Source organism: Choloepus didactylus, chromosome 3 (genome assembly GCF_015220235.1).
Source record: "Choloepus didactylus isolate mChoDid1 chromosome 3, mChoDid1.pri, whole genome shotgun sequence".
Taxonomy (NCBI): domain Eukaryota; kingdom Metazoa; phylum Chordata; class Mammalia; order Pilosa; family Megalonychidae; genus Choloepus; species Choloepus didactylus.
In genome coordinates, this window is record NC_051309.1 from 160,768,844 (window position 1) to 160,781,665 (window position 12,822).

The 12,822-nt window shown below is 37.1% G+C and overlaps 1 protein-coding gene across 2 annotated transcripts in view; it reads left to right on the forward strand.

The window, feature by feature from the left end:
- The window catches only part of ARHGAP10 (Rho GTPase activating protein 10), a 317,107-nt gene that overhangs the window by 116,088 nt on the left and 188,197 nt on the right, over nt 1-12,822 (forward strand). For both annotated transcript variants that reach the window (XM_037830782.1, XM_037830783.1), the window contains exons 5-8: nt 604-705; nt 4,768-4,878; nt 6,455-6,559; nt 11,718-11,847. In XM_037830782.1, the coding sequence (XP_037686710.1) occupies nt 604-705; nt 4,768-4,878; nt 6,455-6,559; nt 11,718-11,847 (448 nt within the window). The remainder of the gene's footprint in view (nt 1-603; nt 706-4,767; nt 4,879-6,454; nt 6,560-11,717; nt 11,848-12,822) is intronic.

The window sequence follows — 12,822 nt, forward strand, 5'->3', positions numbered from 1 at the left end:
ATATTATTTGGGACCCTGTTGGCTTATTGAAATATATTCCAAATAGTGTTCTGTAAATAAGTTTGGGAAAGTAGATGACATTTCTGGTCACAGGGTCTTATTGTTGTGTTTATATGTGACCATTAGGGAATAAGCTCTTTCCCAAGATGGTTTTCCTAGCTGTGATTATCATTATTTTTATCTAGACCAGAAATCATTATCCAATTTTAGAGAATTCCACTCTTATGCCAAAATCTGCAGCAAGTTTGCTTTTTTAAGATTTATGTTCTACTTATTATGTATTCTTTCTTTTTTGTGAGAGATGAGTGACATAGCATTTATTCTTAACACTGATGTGTATCGAGTTGAAAAATAATAAAGGCTTGGGAAAAAGCCCATTAAGGGAAAAAAAGAAAAGATAAGTAACCATTCAGTCCTAAAGCAGTCTTAATGATTAATAACCAGTGGCCTGTACAGATACGTTTTTCAGGTAACTTCACCACATTCAGTGATACTTTGTTTTGTTTTCAGATATTTTTCATATTTTTGGACTTCCCAGTAGATTAACTGTGTATGCAGTTTTTTTGTACTTACTCATATTGTCTGTGATTTTCTTATTTATAGGAAGAAAAAAAGAAGTTTGACAAAGAGACAGAAAAGAACTATAGCCTAATTGATAAACATTTGAACTTATCAGCAAAAAAGAAAGACTCACATTTACAAGAGGTATTCTTTTAATTTTTCTGTTAATTTATTTCTAAAATATTATAAGATATGCTTGTCTTTTCTTTTTTAATGTGCTATTCTTTTGAAAACTTTCCATCTAGGAATATATAGAAATGGAAAAAATGAACAGGAATTGCCATGAATTAAGAAAAAAAGACTTTCTATGGAACAAGACATAAAATAATTAATAAGTGTTATAGTGATTGAGTCTGTATTCATAATTGTAACATTTTCGGTTCTAGTATTTTTTCATAGTAACGACAATTTTAACCAGCATTACTGAAGAACAGATAAATCATTTTAAAGAATAGATATGTTAACTGGTTTTCAAGATTTCTTGAAAAAATTAATTAAATTTAATAAGCTCATTCCGCTTTGCTTTTATGTGAAGGCAGAATTAATTTCATTTAATGCTGAATATTCAGTAGGTTCAGCTTCATTGGAAAAAGAGCACCTGTTTTACTTGTGTTAATAGACTCATTAATTTTGGGGAGAGTCATATGTAAGTAAGGAGAAAGGAATTTATATTGTATCTCTTATTTTCTCTTTTTATTTCTTGTCTAAATCCCCTGCCACTTTTTTTTTTCTCCTCACATGCTTAAAGGGAGGCCCAGTTGTTTACAATTTGCACATATGCTTTCATTGAAAATAATACTGAATCCAGTCGTTAGGATCTTAGACCCATCCCATAAAAGTGATTTTTCTTATTTGTTTTTTTCTTAATCAAATAAGGAATCTGGGCATAATCTACTGTTACAAAAGATACTTATTGAAGTATCAAAAAAATGACACTAACAGCTTTGATTCTAGTATAAACCTGGGCCGTATTTACTTGTCAAATATTTAGTTGTAAACATACATATGTACATGTTTAATTGTTTTAACATTATCTACATCACCTTTTTCTCTTGTCTAATACCTTTGAATGCCATTTGGGTGGTATTTGACAGTTTATAAAAGGGAAAGGAAAGGAGTTTTTATGACACTTAATCCTCACAACAATACTGTATGTAGCTAGGGCTCTATTCTCTGTGTTCCATATTATATAGAAAACTGTGCAATTGTTGCATGTGCTTCCTTAACTCGTACCCTCTGCTAATTTTGAAATGACAGCTGTTGCTTTTATGAGCTTCATTCTTAATGCTAGCTATTCTCTACCTCTCTTCTCTCTTAATCTCCGTTTTAGGTATTCTGAAGTGGCTTTCCATGTCCCAAGTATATTTCCATCTATACTTTACAGTCCAATTAGGTATCTCATTTTACATGCTGCTCAGGCAAAATCCTTAGTCTTCCACGGCCCTTTCTCTCTCAGCCCCATCCAGTCCATCAGCATGTCTTCTCTACTTACAGGATATACCCAGAATATGGTCCCTTCTCCTGACTGCCGCCACTGCAACCTTGCTGCAGTCTGCAACATCTCTCATTATGGATTAGCATAAAGGCCCTCTGAGTGGTCTCCCTGCTTCTACTTTTGTGTTCCTACAGTTTATTTTCAATCCAGCAATCAGAGTGATCTTTCATGTCAGTCTTCTTTTCCAAACCTTCCTAATGGAGGCCTCCAGGGACCTGCAGGCCCGCAAGAGCCTGCATGATCTGCACCCACCGCCACTCTTCCCTCCACCAGCACCAGCTGCCTTCTCAGGCTGCACGGGGCAAGCCTTGTCCCTTCAGACACTCCAGGTCCCTACTCTGAGCGCACTGTATTAGACATATTTTCCCCTGACCATCTTACTTAGAATATCCTCCTTCCTCTGCTTTATTTTTTTTTCATATGCTTACAACTGTTTGGCATCTGATATATTTGTTTGTGCCTTCTTCCACTAGAATCTAAGCTCCCTGTAGGCAACATCATTGTTTTATTCAGCCTTCTCCTTATAAACTAGAATAATGCCTGTCATAGAGTAGGTATTCAATAAATATTTGTTGAACGAGCAAGTGTATAGATGCTTGACTTGTAAGCCAGGACTTTGGCCATATTCATCAATCCCCAAAGGTATTTAAACTCTAGATCAGAAATTTGAAAAGAGAACCTAAAAATGAATAATTTCAGTTTCACTTACGTTACATATTCTTTCCTGTCTTGCTGTGTTTGCTCTTTACAAATATGCAATCTTCCATTTGAAGCCGTCTTCTAAAAAAGACTGATAGGGGTGCCTTTTAATAGGGAAAATCTAGATTTGGATCCTCTTTACTTTTGGCAGTGGTTAATGTATTGCTAACCTTTAGTGAACTGAGTTGAGGTGCCCAAGAGATTAAGATTGCTAAGAGTGGTAATGAACAAAGGCACAGGGATTTGTATAGTTCATATATTTTTTCCCTGCTTGTTTTGAATGAATGAGAAAAATTATGGTAGAAACCATGTTGGCTCTTTTGGTAATTCGATAAAAAAATTATATAGCTCTATGTTTATCAAGCACAATAGTTTCTACTTCCATTCACATCCCTAAATTTCTTTAATCCTTATTGTATAACATTTATGGGATATTTGAGGAAATTCCATTTATGTTTTGAAGTGTGTTTATCCTTCCTGAGTAGACAGATGATAATATTTCATCTTAAAAATGATTGGAGAAGTAGATCCTTTGAATTACTTTGCATGAGACTGATCTGAAGTATGTATTAATGGTAAAGAAATGTCTAGAAATCAGATGATCATCAAATTGAAATTGTGTATTTGTTTAAAAACAAGTGACTTGTAAAAAAAAAAAAAAAATGTAGTGTTTGCCTTTTAGATTTGAGCCAGACTATGGGAAATCATTCTCTGCCATTAAGGTTCAATTTGGAGGTCCGTAGCATCGTTATAAGATGTGAGTTATCGATGATACAGGGACTCTGGTGATCTAACTGTGCAGCACATGGCACAGCAGTTCTGGACCGTGAACATTAGGGGGGTGGTGGTAGAGGTTAGCCAGTGGGGCAAGGATAATCACACCAGCAAGAACAACCAGGAGGATCTGCTAAAGGACAACACCAACTTGGTAATTCTAACCCTGGTATAATTTTCTTGAAGGATCTTTCCAGTAGCCACAAAATGAAGAATCTATCCTTAACTCCTCATGTCTTCATTTTATTAAATACTCAAAAATAACAAAATTGCATTTCTTATGCTGGAAGTTATGCCTTTTAACTGCTGGTGGGTGAACTATCAAGCTGGTCATCTGAGGCACAAAAATATGATTTTGAGGAGTTTTAGGAAGAAATCCTCATTTTTGGCTTAGTAATACTCTTTTTATTATGTTTAAGTATTATTTCACTTACAGAAGCATTTGACACCAAAAAAAAAAAAAAAAACCATTTTGCATGTTACATAAGTACTTTTTTAAAATAGACTTAGCTAGTTTAGGAAAAATATTATGTGGTGCCTTGTAAGAATGGTTTCTAGGATGAGAATGCTTCCCCTCTGTGTCTCTTTGGAACTATGCTCCTCTCCCAATTCCTTTCCAGGCAGACAAGGAAAGCTGGAACCTTGTTTTGGAATAGTCTCAGAAGCATCTTGGGCTCCCTTCACTCCCAGGGGCTCAGACCTTGTGAGGGCTTAAGCGCATGGCTGCCCAGAGACAGGCTTCAAGCCCCAACCTGCCTTTGAGAGCCAGGCTCTTGAGATGTGCCATTGCTGCCACTTTCTCAGCTGCAGCTGTCACTCAGCATGCTGAAGTGACTGGAATCTCCCCCCACCCCTGGCAGACTTCATTCTCAGATTTGTGAATTTGAAATGATGTTTATGTGATTTTGGTGCTGTGTATACAGCTCAACGTTAGATGTCAGTTATGAGTTTTTCATGAAACAGAACCTGACTGGTCTTCAAGTTTTGGGGCTAACCTCATCAGAGAGAGGAAGGGTTGCAAACTTTTTTAGCAATTAGCTTTGTAGATTGTAATGGTTCCTGTCACAACTACTCTTGTAGCAGGAAAGCAGCCTATGGCTGTGTTCCAATACAAGTTTATTTACAAAGTCAGGCAGCAGGCCATCTTTGGCCGTGAACTATAGTTTGCCGATCCCTGACATAGAGAAACACTTCTCACTGTCTCTGATTTGATCTGCTGCAATTTTTTTTTAACATAGGCAGATATCCAAGTGGAGCAGAATCGGCAGCACTTTTATGAGCTGTCTCTTGAGTATGTATGCAAACTTCAGGAAATCCAAGAAAGAAAGAAGTTTGAGTTTGTGGAACCTGTGAGTATTACAGCATGTTGCTTGGAGATTTTTGTGATGTAATAGGAATATTTTTTTTCCTATGTCTAGTGTGTGATTGACAGAGGCTATAGTGTATAAGCAGGAAGCAAGATGTTATAATTGTAGAGTGGACGCGGATAGTCAGGAAGTCAAGGAATCACTGGCCTTATTGGCACAAAGCATATAAAGAATAATGCCCACGTAGCTATACACTGTCTATACTCAGTACATTTCTTGCCACCCTAGCTGTAGTGCCACTGTTTTGTAAAAAGCCTTTATATTTAGATGTGTGAGAGAGTGGTGGTATTTATGGGATTGCCTTGATTCTACTCGTTTGTTTTTACAGCAAGTAACTGGTCCAAATTTTGGTACTTTAGACATTATTGGTAACAAATTATTTCTCACCAACTCACAGTGCTTATGGGAACCTAAGTTGAGAACTAGTGTATGGAGCATTTGAAACTGTTTTGTGAGTCACTCTAGCATTTTTTATATGTATTTTAGAAACATGATTTTTGTTTGTGCTTATGTAGATTCTTTAGAAGAGCTTCAAATAAATATCTTCTGAGTCAAAATGTAAAAGATATTTTATACTGTGCTTTTTAGCAAAAAAAAAAAAAACAGTAGCATTCATGATTCTCAAGATTAATTTTTACTTTAATTTGGGTTTTTTGCATATGACTTTTTAAACAGCTTTATTGAAAGATAATTCACATTAACATGTATTTCACCCATTTGTGTGTGTGATGTTGAGAAGTAAATAATAACCAAGTTAGCAATTAAGTAAAAATAATCTTTCATAGAGCTGTGGTCCAGTTGGGGTAATAGAATTAACCTAAATTAATAATTAGAGAATAATTAAATCTTCTTAAAGCTTTCTTTCCATGTGAAGTAATAATAATGACCTATGTTTTTTGAGCATCATGAACAATCATTGTTCTAAGTTCTTTACTGTGCTCACTCATTTATTCCACACAGAAACACAATGAGGATATATTTTGATTATCCCGTTTAGCAAATAAGGAGATTGAGGTTGAGAAGGTTTCACTAATTCGTCCAAGGTCATACGAGTCAATGCTGAACTTGGGAATTGACCCCGGCTGGCCCTCTGACGCCAGAGCCTCAAATTCCAAACCATTCTAGTACTGCATTCTGAAGAAAATAAATTTCAGGATTTCCTTAGCTCTCATCCCAAATTACAAAACACTGGACATAGATGCCATTTGAGAGAGCCTTTAGCTCTTTGATTCTGTGATTTTACTTTCTTATAGATTGTACTGATCTGCAGTGCTTGGCTAAAGAGGACAAATGGATGATTTTGAATTCCATTTTTAAAAAACAGCATATTATAAAAATTGGTTAATAGATATTTAAGGAAAAGTTACATATCCTTCATGTTATGTCAGGTTCAGTTAAATAATACATAATTAGATTTGAATATGAGTGACTTTTAATTATTTTACTTCAGTAGAATAACAGTGAGATAATGTGATGAGAAATACTTAGCTGTTTTCTTTTTCTTTTTCTTTTTTTTTGGTGTGTGTATGCTAATGTCACCTTTTCTCCTTTGTCTCAGATGCTGTCCTTTTTTCAGGGAATGTTTACTTTCTATCATCAGGGCCATGAACTTGCCAAAGACTTCAATCACTACAAAATGGAACTACAGATCAACATTCAGAATGTAAGGAAATGAAAGTAGCATAAAACACTGTGTGGAATGTGTATTTGTGATCTATTTGGTGTGTTAAAAAGCATTTAAGGCCAAGCTGAACTTCGGTACTGAGAAACTGAGGATATGATGCCACCTTCTGGCCAATTCTTGGTGTGACAAAGAATAGGGAAATTCTGCCACCTGGTGGTTCTTCCTGCTCTTCCCGACAGTTCTAAGTCTAAGCCGTGTCACCTAACAGTCAGCTATGTATGAAACGAATGAGCGCTCCACTTTAGTCTGAGTTTCTTCTCGATTATCTCTGTATCTTACTTTGATTTTTATTTCCCAATAAGCTTTATGGTTCAAATGGAATTTCTTCTCCACATTTTATGCACATTCCCTAAATTGGATTCCAGTTGCTATGGAACTTTATTTTCTTTTGGAAAATGGTATGATTTCTATGAGCTCTTGAATAAAGAGATTTAGGAGAACATAACCTAATTAACTAGTTTAATATATGCAATTTTGATCAGAAGGTGGTGGATGCTTTTCTTCTCAATTTGTTAGTTGATTTTGGAAGTGTCCCCATTGAAAAGCTATTCAGCTTTATGTTTAGCGTAACTTGGGACCTTGTTAGAGATCTGGTGTCATGGTTTTCTGAAATTCATAGTGCATGCCGAAAGGCATACAAATAGAAGGATGAAAATCTCTGTGGTTTGCTGTCTGCCTTTTAATTTCTTAGAAACTTAGAAATTGAGGATGAATGATTTTTGTGTACATTATGTTTCTAAGGTTTTTGTATGGTTGCCTAGACTTGGGGATGTTGGGAATGTAGATAATGAAATCTCTTTTTTTTTTTCTGTAAACTAGTGTCAAAATTTTGACTTGTAGAGTGTTTGGATGATTAGCTGGGTTGATGACTAATAGAGACCTTGAGTAGATTTTTTTAAATGCTGTTTTGGTCCCAAGACCAGTGAAAAGAGTTATAAAATAAGTGTTGTAACTATAACATAACAGATTTTTAAATGCTAAAAGTATATGTACAGATTAGTCACAGTCTAATCTGAGTCTAAGAACCTCAAACTTGTTCCTATAGGTAGTAGTAGAATATTTAGTATATTTTTGCTGTGATATTTCAGACTACTTTTGCAGGCAGTAGAACATAATATTGTAAGAAAGACCATTAGATGGTTAGCTTGGAAGGTTAGATTATAATCTTGATTTTTTTTTTCCTCCACCAACTGGCTGCACATCCTGTGAAGGTAATTTTTTCTGTCTGCACCTCATCTGTCAAGTGCTGGACCGTCCTCAAGAGAGGATTGGCTGTATAATTTGTGGGGCCAGGGCAAAATGACAAGGCAGGGCCTATTATTCAAAAATTAGAAAAGAGTGACAGCAGAGCATTTAAACCAAGTGTGGGGCCTTTTGAGCACAGGGCCCTGTGTGACTGTGCAGGCTAAGTATCCATGTACCCAGTTCTGCCTCCCAGTCTGGGGCAGGTGTGGGGTACATCAGAGTCACCTGGGGGCTTTTGTGAGACTATCTGTGCACAGCTTGCTTGGGTGTGGAAGTACATTTATAACACACCAGTGATGAAGCAGGGCAGGGGGGTGGGGGGGTTGTCTAGCTACAGCTTTACCTTACATAAACCAAAATAACTGAAGAGAGAGTAAATATTTAAATATGGAACTTGGTCATAAATAGTCATAGGCAAAACTTGAAGACAAGCAATCATTTGAAAATGTTTCATGCAGTGACCTATTTAGTATCCTTAATATATTAAGAACTCACAACTTAAATGGAAAATGGTAAATTGTATTGGAAGTCACTTTCACCCTCTGCTTTTAACACTTTATATTGGGAAAAACTTGGTGTGAGAAGTTCCTTCTCTCCCTCCTTTTCCACTTCCTCTGAATATGTAGACCTGTGCTTTAATCAGTTGAGTATTAGTAGAATAATCCTCTGCCAAATCTGACTCACCAGTTTTCCAAACAAACTCAAATGTGTCTGAATTCCAGCTTAGTCCCCATATTTGGACTTTCCTTCCCCAAATATGCAGTATAATAAAAGATGTAATTTATAAGGCCTAATTTTTTTTTTTAATCTTCATTTTATTGAGATATATTCACATACCACGCAGTCATACAAAACAAATCGTACTTTCGATTGTTTACAGTACCATTACATAGTGGTACATTCATCACCCAAATCAATCCCTGACACCTTCATTAGCACACACACAAAAATAACAAGAATAATAATTAAAGTGAAAAAGAGCAATTGAAGTAAAAAGAACACTGGGTACCTTTGTCTGTTTGTTTCCTTCCCCTATTTTTCTACTCATCCATCCATAAACTAGACAAAGTGGAGTGTGGTCCTTATGGCTTTCCCAATCCCATTGTCACCCCTCATAAGCTCCATTTTTATACAACTGTCTTCGAGATTCATGGGTTCTGGGTTGTAGTTTGATAGTTTCAGGTATCCACCACCAGCTACCCCAATTCTTTAGAACCTAAAAAGAGTTGTCTAAAGTGTGCATAAGAGTGCCCACCAGAGTGACCTCTCGGCTCCTTTTGGAATCTCTCTGCCACTGAAGCTTATTTCATTTCCTTTCACATCCCCCTTTTGGTCAAGAAGATGTTCTCCGTCCCACGTTGCCAGGGAGATTCACTCCCCTGGGTGTCTGATCCCACGTAGGGGGGAGGGCAGTGATTTCACCTTTCAAGTTGGCTTAGCTAGGGAGAGAGGGCCACATCTGAGCAACAAAGAGGCATTCGGGAGGAGGCTCTTAGGCACAACCATAGGGAGGCCTAGCCTCTCCTTTGCAGCAAAATAAGGCCTAATTTAAGGTTGGTTTGTTAGGATATATTTATTTACCAAAGCATGTATGGAAAAGAAGGAAAACAAGGCAGCCTAGTGTTTTACTGGCATTGGAGAGCTCAACACAGAGGACCTACCTCTTGGATTATTGTGAGAATCGAAGCCCTGTAAAGCATTGCAATTGGGACAGTCATAATATAAGTACTCAAGTGTTGCCAGTTATGACATTTACAGTCTAATATTATTATCAGAGGATGTCTTCATGTACACCTGGAAATTGCTAGGTTCTAGCCATTCTACTGATTTGTGTTCAAATTTAAAAAATATAATTTCTTCCCCAATTCATAATTTCCCTAAAACTGGTACACATAAAACTAGATAAAGCTTCTTTTTTCCTTCCCAACATGGAGTCATTGCATCTGAGGAAGTGAGGCAGTGAGTGGGGAGAGGGGAGATACTGCCTGGGGTGTCTGCAGCAGGGAAAGGAGGGTGGTGTGCAGAAGAGGCAGCTGGAGTACTGGGGAGATTGATTACCTAGAGCAGATATATTCATTGAGCAGATAGGTAATATATTGTGGGTAATGGGAGCAAGGTTTCTCACTGAGAAGAAATTTACACATTTGTAAGGTGGTAGGCTATAAAGAACCCTGAAGTATTTATTGGATTGGAATTGGATTTATCAATATGAACTCACAGGTTTTTGATTATAGAGATATATATAGAAGTACTGATACATGAATGTGAGTGTGTGTGTGTGTGTGTGTGTGTGTGTGTGTACATACATATATATGCATATATTTTCTAACTCTCCTGAGAAGACCTTGAAGCAATAACACCCTCTTAGCTATAACCACACTGTGCCCAGATCTTTGCTTCTAAATTCTACCGTCCACAAAACCTCCTTTGGGGAAATGGTTAATTCTTGGGCTGGGATGTGGCAAGTATAGGATCAGCCTGGGACATGTCCTTTGTGAATCTGAAAGTAAGAATTGCTCCAAGAGTTATGGAGGCATGTCAGAAGACTCAGGAGTCAGTTTGAAGGGACTCACACTGGTCAAAAATATAGGACAATTTGAATATGAATGTAAATAATGAGAGTATTGGATACAATCCATTATATTAAATAGGAGTATGTGTGTGTTGGCTTCTATACATATGTGGCATGCTACTACACACACTCACGTACATATATGCACCTACTGACAGAAAAGGTGAAGATGGGAGGAGCCTGAGCAAAGTGACAAAGAAGAGAAATAAAATCAGGGTATAATTGTTATAAAGATAGGAATGATGAACACTGAAGACATAAGTGATAGGGAGAAGAGGAGGGGCTAGACGTTGACAGATAAGTCCCAATCTCTTGGCAGCCCTGTACTCTCTTAAAATACATACATAGACTTTTTTTAAACTCTCAGTTTGTGTTTAAAGTAGGTCTCTGCAGATAAAATCTCCCCTCTACATTTGTCGGACCCCCCATCCCTTAAAAAAATTTGCCATTCTGCCATTTTTCTGCTCTTAGGGCTCTTGGTAACCCCTTTCATTGTAGGTAGGAGAGAGGAAAAATTTTAAAAAGTTTTCTTCTCAGTGCCTCCACATTTTCACATCAGCAGTTTTTCAGTATTAAAACATTTATTTTTGGGTATGGATGAAAGAAATGTGCAGAAACGTGGTAGTACTGACCATCACAACTGCCTTGGTAGTTTTGTCACTTTACCTTGCGTATCTGTTTTCAGAGTACCTGTTTGACAAAGATATTGTCATACTAAGTCTCCTGGGTTTCAGAAATGTGATTTGTCTCTTCAGATGTCAAATATATTATTTCTATTACTTGTGGAGCTACCCCTCCACCACCTTTCTTCTTCTGGGAAGAAATGTCATTTTCAAGGGTAATTACCATGACCTGAAAAAACTGACACTCATAATTATTGGTTTACAAAAGAATCAAAATTTTCGGATTCTGAGTACTTAGACATACTGCTAGTAGTCTAGTAGTAATGAATTGTGTCATATTGATTATTATAAGGGGCTGATTTTTTATGGTCTATTTTTTTTTAATCTAAGAATTTAGTAATAGTGTGAGGCCTGAAGGCAGAATTATAGTGTCGAATAATAGAATTATTCTTGGTGTAAGAAGTTCAAAAATAAATTACCTTTAGTTGCCTTGGCTGTCACTCCTCTATTAGCTTTTTTTTTTTCTTTGAATAAGCATCTCAATAAGAATATATTGAAAAGAAAGGGTTTTTTTTTTTGAGAAATGTATAGGAAAATCTTAGAAATTCTTATCCAGAGACTTAAAAAATGTGAATGAAAACTCATCAGAGAAGTAAAAAAAAAAAATAATGTATTTACATTTTTTTATCCATTTCAGACACGGAATCGTTTTGAAGGGACAAGATCAGAGGTGGAAGAACTTATGAACAAAATCAGACAGAATCCCAAGGACCACAAACGAGCAAGTCAGTTTACAGCAGAAGGCTACCTGTATGTACAAGAAAAAAGTAAGAGGCATTCAAACAGCAACTGAATAGCTAGCTAAAAACCCAAGTTATTTTAAGACTCTGCTGTTGTTACTATGACCACGACAAGTTTGGAATAATTATCCTGACCACTTTCTTTGCTCCCTCCTATCTTAGGAGGCATGTGATGGTCAGGTTCATGTGTCAACTTGGCCGGGTGATGGTTCCCAGGTGTCTGGTCAAGCAAGCTCTGGCTTAACTGTTACTGCAAGGACATTTGTGGCTGGTTAATAACCAGAAGGGTGGTTTATCAAATCATCAGTCAACTGCTGCATCTGTGGCTGATTACATCAACAAAGGGCTTGTCTTCTGCAATGAGAGAATTCAATCAGCTGGATTTAATCCTATCAGTTGAAGACTTAAGGGAGAGAGAGAGAGGGACCTTCAATTCTTCTTCTTCGGCTAACTAATACAAGGCATATTTTGCATGTTTGGAAAAAATGCATTCCTGCTGGCGAGACGGGTTAGGAGGGGCTGTGAGCACCCGGCTCCTAGCACCACTGCTGTACCCCGTCCTCATTGTGCACCATGGAACTTGCTTGTAAAGGAGCCAGAACTGGGGGGAGGCTGAAAGGCAGACACGAAAGGGGGGTATTGCCATTTGTTTTCAAGAACATTGTCTTTTTCCTCCCTTCCCTCACCTCCATCCTTATCACCAACACACACACACACACACACGCACATGCACACGCACACGCATATGCATACACATACACGCATGCAAGCACACATCCTGCCCCCACCTCACACCCCTAATTTTCCTTCAAGTTACGGTTAAGGGAACGTATTTCCATTCTTCTTCCACATCTTTTCTTTCCACGTTGATCTGGGATAGTTTGTTTTTATTAAAATTATCAGGAAGATTCCAGATGACTAGAAAAAATATTCCTGGACAGTATCCTAACTTACTTCACAGAGATTTTAACATTGTTACTGTCTTAGTGAATATGCCACACA